At 44.9% G+C, this 23,537-nt stretch overlaps 1 protein-coding gene across 1 annotated transcript in view; it reads left to right on the top strand.

The window, feature by feature from the left end:
• MAP4K5 (mitogen-activated protein kinase kinase kinase kinase 5) overlaps window positions 1-23,537 on the top strand; it is an 87,688-nt gene that overhangs the window by 24,648 nt on the left and 39,503 nt on the right. The window contains exons 4-6 of the mRNA XM_089778270.1: window positions 19,246-19,336; window positions 20,281-20,345; window positions 22,044-22,099. Of these exons, the coding sequence (XP_089634396.1) occupies window positions 19,246-19,336; window positions 20,281-20,345; window positions 22,044-22,099 (212 nt within the window). The remainder of the gene's footprint in view (window positions 1-19,245; window positions 19,337-20,280; window positions 20,346-22,043; window positions 22,100-23,537) is intronic.

Raw genomic sequence — 23,537 nt, 5'->3', positions numbered from 1 at the left:
ATAGTGAGTGAGATGCGGATATCCTGTTTGGTGTTTCCTGGGTATTCTTTAATCTGTAAGTTGTGAGCAGTGGATACCTAGATGTACTTGTCTAGAGAATCCATGTTAAGAATCAGTAAGGAACTCTTGGAGGTCAGGCTAGATGGTCATGATGGCATTTCTTCATACAACACAGTCAACCTGTGGAACTCTTTGCTGGAGGAAGTTGTGAAGGGCAAGAATATAGCGGCATTTAAAAAAGAACTAGATACATTCATGGAGGAGAGGTCCATCAGTGGCTACTAGCCAGGATGGGCAGAGAGATGGTGTCAAAGCCTCTGCTTGCCAGAAACTGGGAATGGGATGGATCACTTGATGATTCCCTGTTCTGTTCATTCCTTCTGGGGCACCTGACATTAGCTACTGTCGGCAGACAGGATAATGGGCTAGATGGACTTTTGGTCTGATCCAGTACGGCCGTTCTTATGCCCCTTCTGACCTTCAAGCCTATGAATCTTCTGCAGATCCAGCCCAGTGCATGTTTAACTAGGTTTGGCTGTCTAGAACTCCCTATCCCAGCCATGCAGCATGTTACATAAACACCTTAATTCTAGTAATCTCACTCTTTGAGCCCCGTTAGCCCAAACGAGAGCGGAATTACCTGCTTAGAAACTAGAGAAAGGGCCTGTCTCCGGCCACCTGGATCCTTTCCCCAAGTTAGTTTCTGCTTTGCAATGTCACTGTGGGCAAGTTTCTTCACCTTTCTGTGACTCTTGTCCTCAACTCTTTCCAATTTCTCTGTTCAGACTGCAAGCTCTTTGGCCGTCTCAGATGGTCTCATGCAATGTGCCTCTACAGGCCCAGCACAATGGAGCCTTGATCTCAGGGGGGCTCTCCTTATGTGCTCCTAACTAGTAATTGTTCATTGGCAAAATAGGAAGTACTTGTTTACATGTGTGAAATGCAGCTTGGGCTTTTTCTAATTATGTGATGTTAAAAGGAGAGGAAAACAGAGTTGACGTGAGTTTATACATAGATCCTTTTTCCACCCATGCTTTATTTTAAATAATGCATTGCGAGGCCCCAGATCTTTCTTCCCACATCCTCAGCTGATGTGCCGTACCCAGTAACCTCAGCTGGGGGCGTCAGCGCTTACTGCAGAGAGCAAGTTCTGCTGTCAGACCTAAGGCCTGTGGATGGGCACATGAGCCCTTACTGCCAGCTCAAGGCCAAAGTGCTTGTACCCCACTGTTGCCTTGGCCCAAACACAGGGCAGCACTGTAGATAAACCACCTTCATGAGGAGAGTAGCTATCAGCACTGGGAGCCTGTTTACACTGACTCTGTAACTTGCTGCACTTGGGTGTGTGTGTGTGTGTGTGTGTGTGTGTGTTTTCACACCCCTGTGCGAGAAAGTTACTGTGCAGTAAAGTCGCAGCATAGAAAAGCCCTTAGATAGCTACAACCCAGTGCCAGACTGAGTTCCTCCTAAGGAGGTGCAGGCACAGATTGCTAGCGAAGGCCTGGTGGGGGAATTATTTTTGAGGCTGGGTTGCAGCATTTCTTTAATCTCTTGAGGGTCTGCTCACATGGTCTCAGTGATGCAGTCTGTTTCGAAGGCAGCAGCTCACATCTTGCAGGAGGACGTGTCTGTCTCAACAGATCACTCCCATCTTGTAAAATATCTCTGCATTGGCTCTGGAGAAACGTATTTCTTTTAAGTTTTTACGTATTTTGAGTGGAAGTTGTCCAATCTAGGGGAGTGTTTCAGACTGAACAGTAGTCCAGCTGTAGTACTGTCAGCCCTGGCATGAAGTCAATGCCAGAAACTCTTCCAGTTGATCTTGGAGCTCTTACAGAGAATACAACTCTTTTGAACTCAAACCGAGAGTGTAGCAAGTGCGCAGTCTTCAGTACGGCGTGGAAGACATTTGAGTATCTAAGCAGGCAGAAGGGAACCTTTTGTGTTCGGGTAGGGGCTAAATCTTTGTGTTTAGACCAGAGGATGCCACTAGAGGGGAGATTGAAAATATGCTGAATGTTGCTGCCACTAGAGAAATGAAGGGAGCTTGGCTAACTCGGAGTTGCACACAGCCCTTTTCAGTGGAAAGGGATGGTCACCGTATGAGGGGACTTCAGAAGAAGGGAAGGAAGCAGCTGAGAAGAGCAGAGACTGATGGGGCAAGTGATTCATATATTCATAGACATCAAAGCCAGAAGAGATTGCTGTGATCACAAGTCTGTCCTAGGGATGTCATAGTGTAGTTGATTAACCGATAAGCAAAAGCTTACAGGTTAATGCTATCAACTACATGCATTTCCCCCCGCCCCCCAAGTAATTTTTTTAACAGGCTGGCTCAGTTCCGGCTCGCGCCAAGTCCAGGAGCTCAGCCTCTCGCCACCTGGATAGGGGCTGTGGCCACCCTGTGCTGCTGCCTCTATATCAGAGGCAGCAGCGTGGGGCTACAGGCAGCTGGTCCGTAAGGGGAGCTGGTTTTTAAACTGGCTCCCCTCGCAGACCAGCTTTCGCCTGGCACCCTGCACTACTGCCTCTGATACAGAGGCAGCAGCATGGGTAGCAGGGGGCTCCTCAGGAGTTGGGCCAGAGCACACTGGGTGCCGGCTCCACCCCGGGGACTATAGAATAGTCGAGTAACCGATAAGAATTCATGAAGTTACTGGACTATTCAGTTAACCGATAGTTAACATCCCTAGTCTGTCCTATATCACACAGAACAGAGAGCTGCCCCAGGCAAATCTTTTAGAAAACCATCCATTCTTGATTTACAGACTGTTAGCAATAGACTCCTTCATGTCCCTTGGTAAATTGTTCCATTAGTTAATTACACTCAGATACATTTTTTGCCTTCTTTTAAGTCTGAATTCGTCTGGCTTTACCTTCCAACTATGTGCACTAAATCAAAGGTGAATAGAGGCTGCCCAAAATCAGGTGGTAGCTGAGAAATTCCCTCTGTTGTTTGGGACCCATAGAGAAGACAACCCAGAGAAAGTAACTGCTAATTGTGGGCTGAAAATGGTTTATGTTTTGTTCCCATTACCAATCCAATGGTAATAACTGGATTGGTAGGCAGAAAAAAATGAAGTAAAACGAAGGTTGCAAAAGTGTTAAATCTCTTCTTCCATCTGCTTGTCCCTTCCTCTAAACAAAGCAAACTAACCCTCCTTTTAGAAAGCTTCAGTCCTGAATTTGTTTGAACTTCTGTGCAATGTGCTAGCTCAGCTACCTCTGCTGCTTAGACAGTGCTAATAAAATCAGACTAGACGGTGTTTTTCACTTCTTTTGGCATCGACTTTGGAGAGCGTTAAGCAAAAACATGATGGTATGCAAGTGACATTTTCCAACATTCACAGAGTTCAAATGCTTCACATAACTTGAGCCAGCTCTGTTTCAGAAACCAATTCTAACCATACTCAGTATTTTCAAGAGAACTGTAGAAGCTAAAATTATGTGAAACACAAAAGCCACTTCCTTGTATGGATTTAGCAGATGACCTGATGGACTAGTAGATGCAGAAGGATAATTATTTGTCAGTATGAATCTTCTCCACAGAGCCTTCTCTTTAGGGAAATAAAGTTAAAATTATGTTTGTAATTAATGAGAATCTACATTGCAAAAACCATTGCTATAGCATTAAATAAAAACACTGGAAATATTTAACTTGTGTTTGTAATACTCTAAATAAACCCCTTTATAAATGTACTGAAATATCTGGTTGCTGGTTTTCATTTGGTTTGATGGCTTTATTTTTCTTGTACAGGTTGAACCTCTAAAATCTGGGACTCTCTTGTCCTGGCAATGGACCACGGATATTGCTGGACCAGAGAGCCCTGGCTGGCCAGGTTCAGAAGTGCAGCCCGGTCTAGGCTGGTAGTGGGGAGCACATCCCCAGTGGCGCTGGTGTGGGTGGGAAGGAAAGACTCTGGTGTGCTGGGTGGGGAAACCGCTCCAGCCTGGGCTGAAGTCAGCAGGGCCAGCAGCTAGACGCATGACCTGGACCAGCGCTGTGGGGGATGCAGGGCCGTGGAGGGCACAGCCACAGGTGGGGCTAGAGGCAGCGGGGCCAGCCCCTGTTCGGGACTGGCGCAGTATGGGATGCAGCACCTCTCAGGGCTGGCACTGTGGGGGACTGGATGCAGTGGCAGGGAGCATAGCCCCAGCTGGGAGCAGAGCTTATAGCTGGGTGGGGAGCCTTAACCTCCCCTTGACCGGCAAACTCTGTGGTTCAGGACCATGCGGGTCCTGAGGGTGCTGGACAAGGGAGGTTCGACCTGAAGAAACATTCTGTTCAGGGCAGCAGAAGCTAGTTATTGTATCTGAGGTTGGACTGTTGCTGTATCTTGTACTGTGTTGACTGAAGTTGGAAGTTTGGAGTTTTAATGCCATGTCCGCAGGGCTGTGTTTGTTTTTTATGAAATCAGAACAGGGTGTTTTGTTCACAATGTTAGTTTCTGCGCTTCGTGATTCACATTCCAAAGTCACCTGCATTTTAATATTCGATCACATCGGCTGAATTAGTATGGCCAGATCCTAACCACTGGTCTGGCCTTTTGGGGCCACTCTGCTCGAAAGCTGCCATAGGAAGGAATACATTGGAGATTGAAAGGGGGTAGGGAAGTTGTTGGAAGGACCATTGTATACTCAGGCAGTCTCGGGCTGTTAGGGTAGACTGTTACCGCTAACCTTCCATTTTGTGAACTCTAAATCCAAACGGCTATGCAGAAGGCAAACCAGAGGCAACACAGTGTTGTTAATTGCGGATGGTGATGCAGAAGGCATTCAATAATGTCCTGGCTTACTTAAATTAATGCAATAAAAATACCAGGTGCTCTGAATGTATTTCTTGGTATCTGGTGTCATTTATTAGTTTGATTGTTGCATATTTTGCATCTTTCTCTAGTGTTCTCGTAATTAGCCGTTCTTATGTCGGAGAGCTACTTGTCTACGTTACGTTTTTCCATTCTCAGCTTAACCTTTTACTGACTTCAAAGGGGCCTCACCTGTTGTGTGGCAGTCCTCCGCTCACCCCGATGCCTCTTGCAAGCTGCTGGCTGACCGTGCTGGATCTTCAGTGGCATGGCCCCCTGGCCAAATTGCATGGTCAGACTGACACCCTTCCCGGGTTTGAAAGAGTCTGTCAGCAGTCTGTTTACTCTCCCCAGGGTGTTCAGCCCTGACTGCGGGCCACTTAAATTCAGACTTTCATCCAGGTTCTTAAATAAGCTCCATTCCCTTCTTGGGGTTTATGCCACTTTGTGTGTGGCCAGAAAGGGAGTCCGAGCCCACCCCTAGCACTGACTTCAGCCCAAGGGCTCTATAAACAGCAGCCATGTAGTGCTTGATTCAATGCATTGCTGCTTCTTCCCTGTGCCTCTTCCTGCCTGGACCCTGTGGGTTCAGCATTATCTCTGGGCTAAGGTTCTCTCCCTGCTAACCCAGCTATGCCAAAGGCAGCCAGAAAACAAACTCTGGCTGTCCCTCCGATCCCTTTGCCAAAAAATGAGGTTTGCAGGATCTTTCGAAAAAGGGGTTTATTTTCGAAAGATCCCCGTCCAAACAGCTGTTTTTCTTTCGAAAAACCCCGTATTGAAAAAACCGCGGCTGCCATTATACAAATGAAGCACAGGAAACTTAAATCCCAGCTTCATTTGCAATTTTCAAATGTCTAATTTACATCCCTTTTTCGAGAAAAGGGATATAGTCTCCTCAAAGCCAGACTGGCCGCTGTTCTGGGGGTGTACAAGGATCAGGGGCCTGATTGCAGATGGAGGAGGGAGGGGAGTAATGGGTCCAGCCATTGGAAGTGAGACAAATCGACTCTAACTCCAGCAGTTATTTGTGACATGGAGCCCAGAGGTGAGCTCTGTCACACCCCCAGAGGAGACGGGTGGCTGTGTTACACTCTGAGCTGATGTTTCCTTGGATAGAGTCCCTGCATTCGCTCAAACTGCCTGCCTCATGCAGTGCCTTCAGTAAACCCACTGAGCAGGGTTGGCAAGTTGCTCCCTAGCTGACTAACAGCCCAGGGGAAGGGTCGACAGAGATCAGCACAGCGCATCCCAGAGCAGGGGTGGGCAATAATTTTTGACGGGGGGCCACTCCCAAGGTTTATGAAAGTGGTTGAGAGCCGCTCTCTTCTAGGATCTTGATGGAGGTTGGGTTCAGAAGGAAGCTCTGGGGAAGGGAGAGGGGTGCAAGAGGGAGAATGGGGTCTGGAAGGGAGTTTGGGTGAAGGAGGCAGTTTTGACCTCGGGCAGGGGACTGGGATGCAGGATTTTGGGATGTGACCCAGGGTAGGAGGGGATTGTGATCTGGGGCAGGAGATTGGAAAGCCAGATCTGGGAGGGAGGTATGAGTGCAGGTGCGGTGGGAAGGGAAGGGCTGGGGTGCCAGAGGCAGGCTCTGGCTGGGAGGTGCTTACCAGCAGAAACCTGAGGCAGACTGTCTGCTGCAGGCTGCTCGCTGCTCCACATGGCTCTGCTCCGGGTATGGGGGGAGGGAGGGGTTGAGGAGGAAGGCAGAAGGCTTCCTACACTGCCCCTGCGCTCAGCAAAAATTCTCAGCTCCTATTGGCTAGAAACTGAGAGATTGGCCAATGGGAGCGAAGAGATTTTGCTAGGGGGAAGGAACAGCATGAGAAGTCTTCCTCCTCCCTCCCCAGATGTCCAGAACGGCGAACAGCTGGCTATTTAAAGTTGGAGCTGTTCTCTGCCTAAGGGTTCTGTTGAGGCGGCCATGGGCCGGATCCAGCCTGCAGGCAGCCTCTTGCCTATCCCTGTCTGAGGGATCATGTCTGTTCTGCAGGAGCTCTACGATGGGGGCTGTCCGGCTAAAGCCAACCTCTTCCCCCATCAGTGACAAGCACATGATGACTTTATCCCTTGGGAAGAGGCTCATTCTGCTCTACCCATCCTCTAGCCAGGACTAGAGCCCAGATGCTTTAAATAAGAGCGGGAGGTACAAGGTACAAATCTCCTAGGCATCAGAGGTCTCATGTTGGGAACCTTGGACACAGCACTAATTTCTGGAAAGCAAGACCTCTCCAAGCGGGGGGTGTAGGTTGTGTTGTTATGGCTGTGTCCATTCCGGGATATCGGAGAGACAAAATGGGTGAGTTGAGATCTTTTATTGGACCAGCTTCTGGTGATGGGAGAGGTGAGCATTCGAGCTACACAGAGCAAAAGTTAAATCTGCTATAGCAGTGTTTCTTAAACTTTTTAAGACAGAGGAACACCAAGCAATTTTTTTTTATGAGGAACACCAAAGATTTTTTTGTTGAGCCAAAAAAAAAAAAGTCACCTGCCCCTTTAAGGGCAGCCATTTTGAACTCTCTTGTTCTCCACGGCACACCTCCGACTGCCAGTGTGCCGCGGAACACAGTTTAAGAAACACTGTGCTATAGTGATCGGATCTGAATAGATTTTATGTCAGCTTAGATGACAAGCAAAGGGGTTACCAATCAGAAGCCAGATACCTGACAATAAAATCGGCTGGTGGAAGAGTCTTGGGATTAAAGTTTGGTGGTCAGGGTAGGGTTTTGAATTCACAGACTGTCAGGTTCTACAGATTTGCTTGGATCACCGAAAATGCTTCGTGGATAAGACAGTTCTGCTCAACACATCTGGAGCCACCAGTATATTTTTTCAGACTTGCAAAATGTGAGACTGCTGTTTTTAGTTTTCAAAGCCACCCTGCAACAGCTTCACAGCAAGGTGTGCAGCAAGGGGAGCATGCAGCCTAGAGTGGAGTATAAAGAACTGCAGTCCTGTCCCTGCCTCAGCTGTGTGACTGCAGAGTAGGGCATAAAAGAGCGACCTACGTCTCCCCATGGAAACGTCTAGAATCCTGGGATCTGAAAATATCTGAGGGTATTTGCATATTTCTCAGGGGTGGTAGGAGGAATCCAAGCTCTCAGTTCCATTTAGAATAAAAATCTGTTCACGGAAACCTACATTGTCATCTGCACAGATCAGACCGTTGACCGGATTCACCCTTTGGGTTTGGAATGATTTATTCTTCTAATGTGGGATGGAATAGGGAGATGGCTGTAAATTTCTGTAGGGGGCTCATGTGGTCTGGATATTTTAGCATGGGCCACTTTACTGTGGAGTTTGCATGTTGAGAGGAGTTGTTCTAAAACTTATGAGCCCCTGTTGCTTTTCTTGCTTGTTCGGGGAGCTCTTATTGTTCTAATATAAACACATGAAAAATGGCACCCTTCAGGTCATTAGTCACTTCCTGAGCTGGAGTTTAGCCAGGCAACCCGCATACTGATGAAACACCAGCTGGATCTTCAATGGCTGCAAATGGTGCAAACTGCTCTCTTGCATTTCACTGCCTTTCGTCTGATGCTGGCACAATGGTTCAGTAGGGTCTGCAAATGCCACTTCTTCCAGCACCATTCGAGCCCCATCTATACTGAAGTCTTGTGGCAAAATAAGTAACATTGTTTGCCCCGTGGATGTTATGCAACAAGTTTGTGTTAGGGATGTAAGCAGTTAATCAGTTACCCGGTAAGCAGGTGGCTTATTGGTTTGCTTACAAGGTAACCAGTTAACTGGCCCACCCCGAGCAGTCCCCTGCCTGGGGCCAACAGTGGGACTGGTCAGAGCAGTCCTGCAGCCAACTCAGCCAACTGGAGCCTGCCCTCGGATGCTGCGGACTGGAGCAGCACCTGCGCTGGTTAACCAGTTAAACAAAACATTTCACCGATTATCTAGGCCGTTTTAAATGGAATCATAGAACACTGGAACTGGAAGGGACCTCAACAGTCATCAAGTCCAGTCCCCTGCCCTCACGCCAGGACCAAGCACCGTCTAGATCATCCCTGATAGATGTCTGTCCATCTTGCTCTTAGGTATTTCCAAGGATGGAGATTCCACAAGCTCCCAGGCAACTTACTCCTATGTTTAACCACCCTGACAGTGAGGAAGTTTTTCTTAAGGTCCAACCTAAACACCTACCTTGCTGCAGTTTTAGCCCATTGCTTTTTGTCCTACCCTTAGAGGCCAAGGAGAAGAATTTTTCTCCCTCCTTGTAACACCCTTTTAGATACTTGAAAACTGCTATCATGTCCCCTCTGTCTTCTTTCCAAACTAAACAAGCCCATTTCTTTCAGTCTTCCCTCCTAGCTCATGTTTTCTAGCATTTTCATCATTTTTGTTGCACTTCTCTGCATCTTCTCCAGTTTATCCACATTTTTCTTGAAATGCGGTGCCCAGGACTGGACACAGTACTCAAACTGAGGCCTAATCAGTGCAGAGTAGAGCAGAAGAATGACTTCTCGTGTCTTGTTTTCAACACTCCTGTGAGTGCCTCCCAGAATCATGTTTGCTCTTTTTGCAACAGTATTGCATTGTTGACTCATATTTAGCTTGTGGTTCACTCTGACCCCTAGATCCCTTTCTGCAGGACTCCTTCCTAGACAGTCACTTCCCATTCTGTGTGTGTGAAATTATTGTTCCTTTCTAAGTGGAGCACTTTGCATTTTTCCTTATTAAATTGCATCATATTTACCTTAGACCAGATCACTTTGAATTATGACCCTATCCTCTGAAGCACTTGCAGCCCCTCCCTGCTTGTCATCATCTGCACACTTAATGAGCGTACTCTCTATGCCATCATCTCAATCGTTGAGGAAGATATTGAACGGAACTGGTCCCAAAACAGAGCCCTCGAACCCCACTTGTTATGTCTTTCCAGCATCCCTAGTTTGTGTGTAGCTTCTGCTTTTCTGAAGGCATGCTTTGTATCGCGTGTTACCCTTCCTCCAGCAATAGCCATACTGGGTCACACCCAAGGTCCATGCAGCCCAGTATCCTGGCCATGACCTCTGTCGCCTATTCCCAGTCTCTGGCGAACAAGATGAGAGCCATGATGGCGTTCTCCTCCATGGATGTATCCAGTTCTCCTATTAGCAGGTCAGTATGGGTTCCTAATTAGTGTCGCTTAGAATTTATGGTGCTAGCATAGATCTGGAGTGCTGGCAGGGTGCGTTGTGGTCTCCCAGTAGTCCTGCCTTACCTTGGAGTGACAGCTTGGGCAGCCCAGTCAAACCCTTTCCTCTCAATTGCATGGAAGTCCAAGAGCCACTGTTGCTCCTCTCAGCCCTGTCCAGCCGCCCCCCTCTTTTTCTCTCTCTTTCTCTCTCCTCCCCCCTCCCCCCACTCCTAACCTCATGATGCATCACTGAGATTGTGCAAATACCTTTTATTAAAACAAAAACTGTCTGTTTGTCCCATTGGGAATCTCTGAAAAATAAACAAAGGAACCCGGAGTAAGTCCAGTAGGGGCTGCCAGGGTGTGGCTGTGTCCCTGGCTTCTCAGCGTGCATATGTGGCTCTTTACACAAGAGGGTACCGTTTAGAGCAGCACAGTGGAACAAATGACGATGTGATGGAGAGCAGACATGTTCTGTAAACCACAGACTGTATGCCTCTGCTCCAGGATGGCATGCGCTTTGTGTATGTGGATCCAGAATGGACCAACACCCAATCTAAGATGGCTGGTGAGAACTATTACTGGCTAGTTGGCCTAAATCTAAAACTCCATTTGCGAATGGACTGTTCTCTAGTATGGATAAGCCTGAGTATTTCTTGATGACCTCTCGTCCGAACACCGGTCTGACCTCAATTGCCAGGTCCTGACTTGCTTAGCTTGTGAATTCTAGATAGGATTGTAGCGCCAGGTAGTATGGTCACAGCTTTAAATAGTCGATTCTGTAGCACAGTTGGCAGGGGAAAGAGCAGATTGTTGAGCCAAATGGAGCAGGTTCAACCACCAGTTTTGATGTGGGGAAAGTACTTTTTAGTGTAACTGCCTCCATTCTGTATGCTTAGCTGTACAGATACAATTACATAATGTTAGCAAGCTACAGTGAGTCACCATGCTGCTCACATGATTTAAAACAACTCCCCAAACCGGCTTTTTGCTCAGCATACTGCATAGCCTATAATTGCAAACACATGAGTAGACGAAAGTACATTTTTCCGATTCCTTGTTGTTTAGCACGAATTCATCTGATGACTAAACCAGAAATAAATTGTTTTGTGAGGGTTAGATTGTCACCAGCTACTTTGCTTAAAACCAGATTCTTCTTTTCACTTGCTGTCTTCTTCCAGATGAAAAGTTGAGAGCAAGAGTAATGGCAGCAGCCAGAGAACTGAACCTGGGAACTCTGGAGCATAGTGCATTGAGTCTCTCGAGCTAGAAAGCCAGCTGGCTCTCCGCTAAGGCTGTAGAGCAGACTCAGTTCTTTCTCTCTGTAAGTGACCAAAGTGCTGCTACATGGGACAGGGATCCACACCCAGAAGGTGTGTGGTGACACAAGTATTATGATGATGCCATATTGCTAATTTTCTTTGCTTCATTCCAGTGTAAGCTTAAAGAATGGTTCATATTGTGCCCTCCCCCTTCTCCCTGTCCCAGATAACTGCCACCTAGAGCCTTTTGTTCTCTCACTATTCTAGCTCTTCTGCTTTCCTCCCTCAGACTTCTGTATTCATTCCCTTATTCTTTTGAAGTTCTTCCTCCTTCCCACTTTAAAGCTCTACATAACTCGTCTCTCATCTGAATATCTGATCTGTCTTTACCTTCTGTGTACTCCAGCCAAGTTTCTTTCCCTACTGTTCCATTCTTTGCTCTTCCTTTCTCACTTTCCACTACTCTCAGGACAGCCTCTGTCAACATAACAAGCACCTCCTACCTGTTCCTTCGGATCCCTTCTAAAACCCTCTGTGCTGGGCGAGAGCTCTGTAAGGGCAGCTCAGGCTGCTACCAATGATTGAGACACGTTTAGGGCTGGGGCCTTGTCTGATCATCCCTTTGAAATAAGTGTCGTGCATATTCAAGTCTCTGTTCATGAATAGACAATACTTAATGACTCTTGAAACTCTCCTCTTTAGAACAGAATGCAATTTTTCAAATGAAAGATCCTCTGAAGTGAGGATGTATCTGTTAACAAGGGATTTGGCATCCGTGAATGTGATATAAACAGCCGGAGAACTGATATTGTTATCTATAGAGGCAGTGTGGGTGAGGTCATATCTTTTATTGGACCAACTTCTGACGGTGCCAGAGAAGCATTCCAGCTCCACAACCTGAAGGTGAGTTGTGGAAAGTGAAAGCTTGTCTCTTTCACCAGCAGAAGTTGGTCTAATAAAAGATATGACTTCACCCATCTTGTCTCTCTCATATCCTGGAACCAACAGGTCAACTGTAACAGTGCAAATATTGTTATCTGGCAAAAGTGAATGCCTTCATGCTATCAATTTCTTCCTTCCAAACTTACTCATTTGGATTTGATGTTGACTGCCTTTAAAAATTACATTACTTTTGAAATACTCCAGTGTGTTACACACAGGCATTTAACAGTTTCTAGTAGAAATTTTCTCAGAAATTGGAATGAATTAATTCACCTGACTCAAACCCAGAATTCCTCTGTTCACAGCAACAGTTTGGGCAGTGCATGAATTCATGCCAACATTTAGGATGATCATGGGGTAACGCCCCTGAATAGTGCAAAATCTGTGCCAAACTTGATCATCTGGTTTATAGAAACGGCTTTATTATTTGTAAAAAAACTTCAGAGGGATAGCCAAGTTTGTAACAAGAAGTGGCTGTGCCCACGAAAGCTCATGATACTATCTATGTGTTTTGTTAGTCTTTAAGGTGCTACTAGACCAGTGTTTCTCAACCAGTGGTACGAATACCTGTAGAGGTACTCGAGAAAAGTCTGGGGGGTATGTCAACACAACTGAAATTTGGAGAAAACTGAATTTTTGTGTTAAGTTTTACAGTGTTTTATTATTTTTGTAGTTTTTACATCCAAAAATTTCATGGCCTGCCCAGCTGCGATTAAGTTGTTTAAACAAATGTGTTGCAATGGTTGAAAACTATAGGTACTGGGGGGTACGTATTCTTTTTTATACTTTGAAAAAGGGGTACTTGAGAAACACTGTACTAGACTATTCGTTTTGTTTGTTTGTTTGTTTGTTTGTTTGTTTGTTTTGGGGAGGGTGTAGTTAGCCATTCTTTGTTGATACACTGCAGGCTATCAGAGGTGCGTGGCTTTAAGCCCCTCTAAGGCTACATCTACACTACAGGGTTTTTGCGCAAACACCCACGGAGCGTCCACATCTCAAGCATGTTTTTGCACAAGTAAATTTACAGTGAATTGACAGAATGGAGGAGTTTTTGCAGTACAGGTATTCCTCTTTCTATGAGGAATAACTCCTTTTTGCGCAAGAGCTCTTGCACAAAAAGGTGTGTGGGGTCAGGAAACAGGCTGTTTTTGCACAAAAAAAAACATCGAAAGAAGCGCAAGTGCCCTGGTGGCCATTCTGCTAATGGCAATCAGCTTTCTTGAGAGAGCATCCATTGAGTCTGGACGCTCTCTTGCGCAAAAGCGGAATATCTCTTCCGCAAAAAGCTTCTTGCACAAGAAGCCTGCAGAGTAGATGTAGCCGAAGAGTCTTCTCCAGTGTGTTGTTTCAAGTTCTACCTTTCAAGGAGCCCATTGTGCTGTCTTTGTACACTCCAGTGAGACCCTTTTCCTTATACTAAACATTAAAAGTCCTTGGCTGTGTCTACATTGGCACCCTTTTTCCGAAAAAGGGATGCTAATGAGACACTTCGGAATTGCAAATGCCGCGGGGGATTTAAATATCCCCCGCGGCATTTGCATGAACATGGCTGCCGCTTTTTTCCGGCTCGGGGTTTTGCCGGAGAAAAGCGCCAGTCTAGACGGGATCTTGCGGAAAATAAACCCTTTTCTGAAAGATCCCTTATTCCTACTTGAAAGGGATAAAACTTGAAAGTAGGAATAAGGGATCTTCCGGAAAAGGGTTTATTTTCCGCAAGATCCCGTCTAGACTGGCGCTTTTCTCCGGCAAAACCCCAAGCCGGAAAAAAGCGGCAGCCATGTTCATGCAAATGCCGCTGGGGATATTTAAATCCCCCGCGCATTTGCAATTCCGAAGTGTCTCATTAGCATCCCTTTTCCGGAAAAGGGTGCCAATGTAGACACAGCCCTTGTGTTTTTATTCAATGCAGACTAAGGCTCTAAGGCTACATCTACACTGCAGCGCTATCCTGGGATACTGGAGTATCCCGAAATATCTATCCCGCATCTTCACAGCAAACCCCTTATTTCAGGCTTGCTCTTCCTGTAAACCTCATTCTGTGAGGAGGAAGGGGCGTTTCGGCATAGTGCTTTATTTTGAAATTTGGCACTGTGTAGACAGAGCCAAATGACAAAATAAGATTTGAAATAACATTGAAATAAGATACGCAGTTTGAGGTACGCAAATAGCACATCTTACATTGTTACGATGCTGTGTAGACGCATCCTTAGACTGCCTTGTCCGCTTCTTGTTTCACCTCACACCACTTGAACAAAGCTGTTAGCTATCTAGTCATGGTCTTACTGTTGTCTGGCTACGTTCCTGACCAGCCATATCAATGCTCATTTGAATTAGTAGCCACGTGGCCTCACTTCACACATTTCAACTAAGTATTATAGCTCAGGTTCAGTACCATATTTTCCGGCGTATAAGGCGACTGGGCGTATAAGACGACCCCCTAATTTTCTAGTTAAAAGATAGGTTTTCGTCTTATACTCGCCGTATAAGACTACCCCCCCTTAAGAGGCCAACCGGCAGCACCCCAGCGCCCCTTCGCCTCCCCGGCTTTGCTCCCGGTGTCCCTGGTCTGCTGGAGATGGTCCCCATCAGACCAGGGGCACCGGGAACAAAGCCGCAGCCGTGGCGGGGTCCCGCGCCTCCCCGGCTTTGCCAGAGCAAAGCCTCAGAGGCGCGGGACCCCTCCGCCTCCCCGGCTTTGCTTCCGGTGTCCCTGGTCTGCTGGAGACGGTCCCCAGCAGACCAGAGGCACCAGGAGCAAAGCCGCAGCCTGGGCTGCCCCGCTGCCGGAGCCCCTCCGCGGCTTTGCTCCGCGTCTTCCTGGTCTGCAGACCAGGGAGACGCGGAGCAGCTTTTCTCGCCCCGGAGTACACGGGTGGAGGGACTGCAAGGTCCCGCAGTCTGTGTCCTCTGGGGTGAGAAAAGCCCCGGCGTAGAAGATGACCCCCGATTTTTGGAGGATGTTTTTTAGCATAAAAAGTCGTCTTATACGCCGGAAAATACGGTATATAGGCTAGCGGAAAGGGGAGTCCAGAGTCTCTGTGGTATCTTAGAGCTCTTCTTTTGGGCTATCTCTTATTTGAACTGGCTGGTTGTATTTTAAGGTTTCTATTTGCTTGCATTCCTCTGAGGACACCTGTTAGGAAATATCCTTGGTGATATCTTAAAAACCCTCAAAGAAGCTTTTTCTTCAAGGTTGGTATTTTTACTGTTCCCCTTTGTTGTAGCCTGAACTCTGTGTGTATCACACCAAAGAACCAATACCCCCGGTGTGTTTTTAAAACTGGCTCGCTCTAAAGCAGTGTTTCTTAAACTTTTTAAGACTGAGGAAACCAAACCATAATTTTTTTTATAAGGGAACACCAAGAATTTTTTTGTCGAGCAAAAAAAAGGGGGTTGGGAGGAAAGTTATTGAGCAAAAAAAAAAAAGGTTGCTTGTCTCTTTAAGGGTGGCCATTTTGAACTCTGTTCTCTGCGGCACACCTCCGACTGCCTCGTGGCACACCAGTGTGCTGCGGAACACAGTTTAAGAAACACTGATCTAAATTCTGGGTACAGATTCCGTAATCATCATCATAGTTGTTGCTTGATGATGCTATAGGGCAGAGTTAAGATTGTTTGGGTATGTTAAATGTTCTGTTCCTTGAAGTGTAAATTTCCTAAATTTGTAATGCTAGGCTGCGGGTAACTACAAATATACCTGTAAGGCATTTTACCCTTGTTCGGGATATGTGCTCTCATCTCTGACTCCATCTTAACGCAGTTTTGTCTATGAATACCTGTTGCCATAGGTGCATCTGGCTACAGAACATGCATTTAAAAAGTTAATTCCAAAACTGGGCCTCCAAGCACACTCTCCTTAAGCACCATCGCCAGCCCACTTTTCCTGGTTTCCATGGCAAGAAAGTGACATAGTAGTGTTGGTGCCCAATCATGTGTGTCTGATCCAGCCCCTATTGAAGTAAATGGAAAGATTCTCATTAACTTAATTGGAGCTGGACCGGGTCCTTCCTGCAGATTAGGGATGTTAAAGTTAGATTGATTAACTGATCCCATAGCCAATGGGATTTCCATCGACTATTCGATAACCTATAAAGGTGCCTCCACCTTTGAACTGTAGCAAAAGCCCTGGCAGGTGAGCCCAGTAGGGCTTTTGTACATTTCAAAAGTAGAGGCCCCAAGTTCCCTGCCAGGCTTCTGCTTTTGAAATGTACAAGAGCTCTGCTGGGGTTCTTGTACATTTCAAAAGCAGAATCCCAGCAGAAGCTGTGTGGGAACTGCTTCGGTCCCCGCTCGCGCCGTTTCCCACTGTGCCTCTAGCTCCCCTCCCTCCCTCCCGCGGAGATGGTGCTCGGGGGAACTGGCTTTTAAGCCCAGCACTGGTAGAGGCAGCAAGGTGGGGGGGAAGTGACTAGTCCATAACTATTCGACAATCTGATAAGCTTACGCTTATCGGAAAGCCAACTAGTCGCTTACATCTCTACTGCAGATGTCATGATATGCTGCTGTTGAATAAAATCTGTGAGCAGAGCAGCCTAGAGATCGACCGTAGGGCTTGTTTCGTTTGGGAGAGGGCAGGGGAGAGGAAACAAATTATTATTTAATTTCTAGTATCTGCATTTTATATTGCAGTCAGGTACAAAAAGTTTGCATAATAGACCGGTGGAACACCATTAGTATTCATTTAGAAACAGTACTTTCTGATGGAACTGCTGTCTGTTTCACTCAGCTTTTCCATTTCGAACCTGTTTCAAAGGGTTATAATTTCTTTAGCATGAAAGATTGGCATAAATGAACTAAACCTCTGAAGATTTATTATTGTAAATTCTCACATAGGGAAGAACCGAAGTTTTGTCTACAGGCCTCTGATGCAGAAGAAACATCTGAAATGAATATGTGATGAGGCTGTGTGATCAGTATTTCTGGTTTTATTTTAAAGGCATGTTGTGAAATCATGTGCGGTAAACTAGCTCCTCTCCCCCGGCTAATAACACTTTGGATTTTAAGATTCTCACTTCTAATTTAGTTTTTGAGTTTCTGAGCTCGGACACTGAAAATCAAACTAACCTGTCTGTTTGTTTACGCTCAGTGTCAGGTTTTTGGGCCCAAACCTTCAATGGGATTTAAGTGTTTAACTCCCATTGAGTGAAGATCTAAACTGTACGGCTGCAGTGTTTGGGTTCTCAATTCTGCAGGGGAGTATTGGTTTTAAAAGTATTGTTCATCAGAATGACCTGGTATTAAGTAGACAATTCTATTGTTTCTTCTTTTTTAAAAAGCCTTTTTATAAACTGAAACTTTTGGGACAAATGAACCTTATGGGACACATTTCCTTTCTATTTAAATGGCAGAAATATCAAGAGCAGAGAAGAGCCTCATGATGGTTTTTTAATTAGAGTGCATTCAAGACAGACATTCCTTAAGGTGTATAATTTTCCTTACATAGCCCCTATTAGCCATCATTTTAAAATGCTTCTATAGCAAGGAGATCAGAGTTTGGGACTCTCACTGTGGCCTCTGGTCTTGGTGGTCACCAACTGTGTATGCTGTGCTGGCAACACGCTGTCCCCCAGAATTAACTGGAAGTGGACTATTTGTGGTGTCTGCTTTCTGCCACTGGGCTGGTCTCAAGAATCTTCCTGGCAAGGACCCTTTCCTTCCACCTTCAGGGCTCTTGAATTACCGGCACTATCTACTCCCTGTCCCCACAAATGAAGTTAGAACAAAACCAGTTGGTAACATTCCTAACGTAGGTAGGGTTGCCAGGTGTCTGATTTTTGAACAGAACGCCAGATGAAAAGGGCTCCAACCAGCACTACTGATTGGGCCTTACAGGTCTGGTTGGCAGGACTCGCAGGCTCTTTACCAGGCTCTGCATGGCTCCTGCATGTCATGCAAGCAGCGACGTTTCCTAGCCAGAGGGATGGCCTGGTGAGCTACACAATACTGCCCCTGTGCCGTCTCCACAACTCCCATTGGCCAGGAACTGCAGCCAGTAGGAGCTGTGGGGGCAGAGCCACTTGACCACCCCTGCGCGTGGGACCCAAGGGACATAACCTGAAGTAAGCCCTGGTTGGTACCCGCACTCTCTCCCAGCCCCCTCCCGCACCAAAACTCGCTCCTGGACCCTGCACTCGAACCCCCTACCCCAGCTCAGAACCCTCTCCCACAGCCAAACTCCTGCTAGAGCCTGCACCCCTTCCCGTGTCCTCACCGTGAGCTCCCTCCTGGAGCCCACACCCCAGCCCTCTGCCTGAAGCCCCCTCTCTCTCCCTGAGCGCCTCATTTCTGGCTCCACTCCAGGACCTGCACCCCCAGCCCAGAGCCTGTTTCCCCCTCCCACACGTCTACCTCCTGCCTCAGCCTAGAGACCCCTCTTGCATCCTGAACCCCTCATTCCCAGCTCCACGCCCCAGCTGGAGCTCCCTCCTGGACCCCAAGCCCCTCATTCCCAGGCCTGCACCCCAGTTCCCTCCTGTGCCTTGAAGGTCTCATTGCTGGCCCACCCCCCCCCCCCCGCAACCAGAGGCCACACCCCCTCCTCTACCCCCAACCCACTGCCCCAGCCTAGAGAGCAAGTGAGGGTAGAGGGAGGGTGAATGGCATGAGTGGGGCGGGGCCTCAGAAGGGGTGGGTTAGTGCAAGAATGTTTGGTCTTGCATGACTAGCAAGTTGGCAATCCTAAAAGTAGCCAGAGGAGCTGCTGAAAAGCATCGTCTGACGTGCCCATCTCTAGGAATGCTGCCTTTATAGATCACTCACGTCGTTTGTTAGCTAGTAAGTGAATTCATCTAGTGTCTTACGTGGTCCCATGGCTACCTCTGCACTGCCAGGCCGGCTCTTTTTTAATGGTCTTCGAGAAACATTTTGCTTCACGCAAAGCACGCGGAAAGGATTGGAAATTGAAAAGGACGCATATGGATAATGGCTGTTGAATAGGGTAATGTGTTGGAAACTCCCCGAAAGGGTCAGTGGCTGTCATAGTGCCGGGGCTTGGGCTTTTGTGATTTCAAGCTCTTGGACACTATGTGCTGGTTTTCCTCATTTACGTATAGGTCTGTGTTGTCTGTATGTTGTTGGTGTGACCCTGCCATCTTTTGCTTTTCAGGAGATGATTTTTCATTGATACAGCAAGAAATCTATATGGTGAAAGAATGTAAGCACTGCAACATTGTAGCCTACTTTGGAAGCTATCTCAAGTAAGTCCTGTTTGTTGTGTGCATTTCTACAACTCCCGCTCTGTGTAGCACTATCCTTGGAGTGTCTCCTTTGGTATCTTGATTCCTACTTGCCTTTTAAAAGAGTGACTAGCATTGCACTATCTCTGCTAGCCAGACGCCTTCTCTCTGGAGGCTTCTTGCAACCTCACGTTTTAGGCATTTTGGTTTCCCACCAAGCTGGTGGGGAGATCTGGAATTGTATTAACTTTTAAATGAGGCTAGCTACTTACCCAAAGAGTTGTGTGTCTCGGTATTTTGTTGAAAGGTATTGCTGTCTGTTACAAAAGGATAGCTGGCTAGTGGTGACTGGTAAATATTCTAGAGCCGGATTGTTGGTAATAGGTAGATTTCATGGCTGTGCTTGGATTGTCTCTCCAAATTGCTCAGGGAGTTACATTTTTAGAGTGAAAGGTGCCACTCAAATTGACCTGATTGGAGATACACAGCTAAATCCATAAGCCAAATGCTTCTTTAAAAAAATGAGGCATGGAATCTGTGCGGAACACTTTTTTGAGGGTTGGAACTACAAGATACAATTATTTTAATATGCTATCTTGGTTAATAGAATGGATGTCCCCCGTTGTATTTTTATATGAATTTTATTTTGGAGAAAAGGTCAAAGTTATGGCAATTATATTACAGTTCTGATCAACAGAGTAATTTGTCAGTGAATGTGATGTGTAAGTTGTTTCACACTAAGTGAGAATTGATATTTACTAGACAGTATGTATTAAAATGTGCTGTGTGTGTATTTAGGTTTTGTGATGCATCATCACTTTAGATAATTCCTCAGGATGTAAGAAAATGGAAAATGTAACAGTTGAATAACTAGCAGTTAAATAATAAAATGATAATTATAGGCTGCACCTACTGTATATAGATCAGTCAACTACTAACAATTACATTTGACTTTCTAAAAATAGCCGTGAAAAGCTTTGGATCTGCATGGAATACTGTGGTGGTGGATCACTTCAAGACATTTACCATGGTATTTAAAATCTTATTTTGGTATTAATTTATGTCTTTTCAAAGGTGAAAGCAAAGAAAATAAGGCAGAACAATAGAGAGCCATTTTAATAGCAATCCATTGGCATTTTACTGTGCATTCGCTGTGAGTGAACACTTATTTCATTTTGGCTAAGGGCTCTACGTAGCTGATCAAGAACTTTTAATAAACATGGTGACTATTATATTGTTCATATCCTGTTTTATACAGAACATTAAAAATTAAATAAGATCATCTATACTAGATAGATCCTAAATAGGAATAAATAGAGTTCTTTTGGCAGCTAAGTATTTGAAGGACTATTTCCAACGTGATGCATAGGCTATGTATTGCTATTTAAAATAAGGGAAATGTGTACTTAAATCTCTCCATGTTGTATTAACCAATGAACCCTGAAACTGGTCTCTTAGCCTTTGTCAGAAGCTGGAATGGGTGACGGGAGGGATCACATGATTCCCTGTTCAGTTCATTGCCTCTGGGACACCTGGCATTGGCCACTGTTGTCAGACAGGATGCTGGGCTGGATGGACCTTTGGTCTGATCCGGTATAGCTGTTCTTATGTTCTTATGCTAATTAATTTAAAGCTTATTTTCCCATTATAGCTTTCTGAGAAATGGCTCTTTAAGAAGACTCACATTTTTCATGCATGTTTTGAAAGTAAAGATGAGTCTTCTGGGTTTATTTGTGAACTAAAAATGGCTAAAAATATATTTTTTAGAAAAGTAAACAAAATTAACATTTTCAGCATTAAGGCTTTGAGATTTTATTTATTTATTTATTTATTCTTCTTCTCTTTAACCCTAAAAAAGACCGAAGAAAATCTTTCACTCTTGCATGTAAAAGGTCCCAGTCCTGGGAGAGAAAAGTTAGTTACAAGCGATTGGAAGGTGATCATGTTCAGTTGGCATTTCCTTAAAAATCAACATTCCCTAATGAAGCCTCACCCTCTTTTGTGACCTCACTACTATGCCTTACCCTTAGCAGGTTTGGAGACAATTTCTGACACACATTGCAGAAATCCTATTCACTCACCTCAGTGAAATGTGATCATCAAAGTCCTCTTTAAATGTTAACATGCTTGTGTAGTTTATTCCTTTTTGTTCAAAAAATGAACAAAGGAAACCCCAAGCTACTTAAATGTAAAAAGTTATGTTAATACTGAAGTAATTAAACAAATACTGTGTCAAAACATACAAGTCATGGAATGTAACTCTCAAAGTTCTCATTGCCCGTTGCAGATATACTATTTAATTACAAGTTAGGTCTGTAAAAGTGGGCTAAACATCCAGTGATCACACTAGGCAAACTAATTTTGCTAGTAGAATAGTGGTAGCCGTGTTAGTCTGGTACAGCTGAAACATAAAACAGGACTGTGTAGCACTTTAAAGACTAACAAGATGGTTTAATAGGTGATGAGCTTTCATGGGCCAGACCCACTTCCTCAGATCAAATGGTGGAAGAAAATTGTTGCAACCATATATACCAAAGGATGCAATTAAAAAAAGTGAACACATTTCATACTCGTTTTTTTCAACTCGTTTTTTGAATAGACTATATTTTAAGTTGAAGATGTCCCTGGAACTTTTAGAATACTACCTTATTCTCTTGACGTCTTTAAAATGGTGTATTTGCAGTGTGCATTACAACCCATAGACTTGTTTTTATCTTTCCATTTTCAGTAACAGGACCGCTGTCAGAGTTGCAAATTGCATATGTATGCAGAGAAACATTACAGGTACTGTACTTCTGTAGATGCATAACAAAGTCTCTTGTTGATATTCATGAGGAAGATGTTGAGGGTGAACTGTTTTAGAAGGTGATGCTGTGCTGTCACTTATAGTTGTAAATCCTGGGAATAGTTTCAAGAAGATTAGTTAACTAGGGTTAACACATTAGTTTTTCATATTTCCAGTGCTAGTATACATTAGTCTGATAGAACGTGACACAAATAATTTATTCATTTTAAACCAGCATTTCATACATCAATTCCCGTATACCCTGGTCCTTCAAAGGGATTTATATAGCAATAGGAGTCTGTTGGTGTAGCAGGATCAGTCTTAAGCCTCAGTCCTGCTCATGTTTAACTTTAACCCCAAGAGTGATTTCAGTGTAACGATTCATGTGCACATCTTTGGAGATTCAGGGGCTTATATTTACCTGGATGTTCTTACACACTATAATTGACATGGTGGTTCAGTGCAGGGCAAATTTCTGAATCTCATTGAAGACAACATCTAGTCGCTAATAAGTGGTTGCGCAATAAAAACATCTTTTGTGAGGTATAATCAGTCTGTGGCAGTGAATTATAATATTATGTAGAGGGGAAAAGTCTGTGTCTGGACTGCTAAAATTCTGGTTCATTTTATTATAATTATAGAAATGTAAGATCATATAGATAGTGAAATGTCATGCCTCATTGTGGAAGCTGATCGTGACATGTTTGTATCAGGAAAGAGCTCCCCAATCCATGTTCTATGCATCCATCCATCTACTATGTATTTTAGAGAGTTTGTCTGTTTGAGCAAGAACTCATAAGTGGTAAGAGTTAGGACCACCAAATTCAATATACAGCTTCCTCTGATCATCACTTAAAGAAAGGTAAGGGTTGGTTGTGCCAGGAAAATGGGGATGGGTCTGTAATGGGATTGCTTCTCATAAAACCAATCAGAAAAGAGACAATAACGAAAGCAAGTGCAGTCCTCAATATTCACATCATTGAGCGAATGTTGAAAGAGGCTGAACTAAGATGAGCTAGAAAAGCAGGATGAACCTGGGATAGGATTGCTTCTCAATAAGCGTTACAGAAAAGTGAGAAAACGAAGAAATTTGGAGTAGTGCTGTGTTTTGGCACAGCTAAATCAACGCTTTGGATTTGAAAACCAGAAGACAATGTTATTGGAAATCAAATTGACTATAGCTCATCTTTGTTAAAACATAGTGAATTACAAGAATTTATAGGGATAAAGAAAAAAATACATTTGATGGAATACTTGTTTTAAAAAAACCTAATAATTTAAAATTAGCAATTCCTTTTTAAAAGAAATGCAAAATAAAACTTAACTTCATAAAAATAACACTGAACTTTTGAAAAATACAGTAATTTAAATAAAGCAAGTACATTTTCTTTCTATTTTCAAAAAAAAATCCACCCCAACTTAATTGAGTTATAGACC

The sequence above is a fragment of the Pelodiscus sinensis genome, chromosome 5 (genome assembly GCF_052426305.1).
Source record: "Pelodiscus sinensis isolate ZL-2025 chromosome 5, ASM5242630v1, whole genome shotgun sequence".
In the NCBI taxonomy this organism is placed as follows: Eukaryota; Metazoa; Chordata; order Testudines; family Trionychidae; genus Pelodiscus; species Pelodiscus sinensis.
This window is presented reverse-complemented; position numbering and strand designations above follow the sequence as displayed.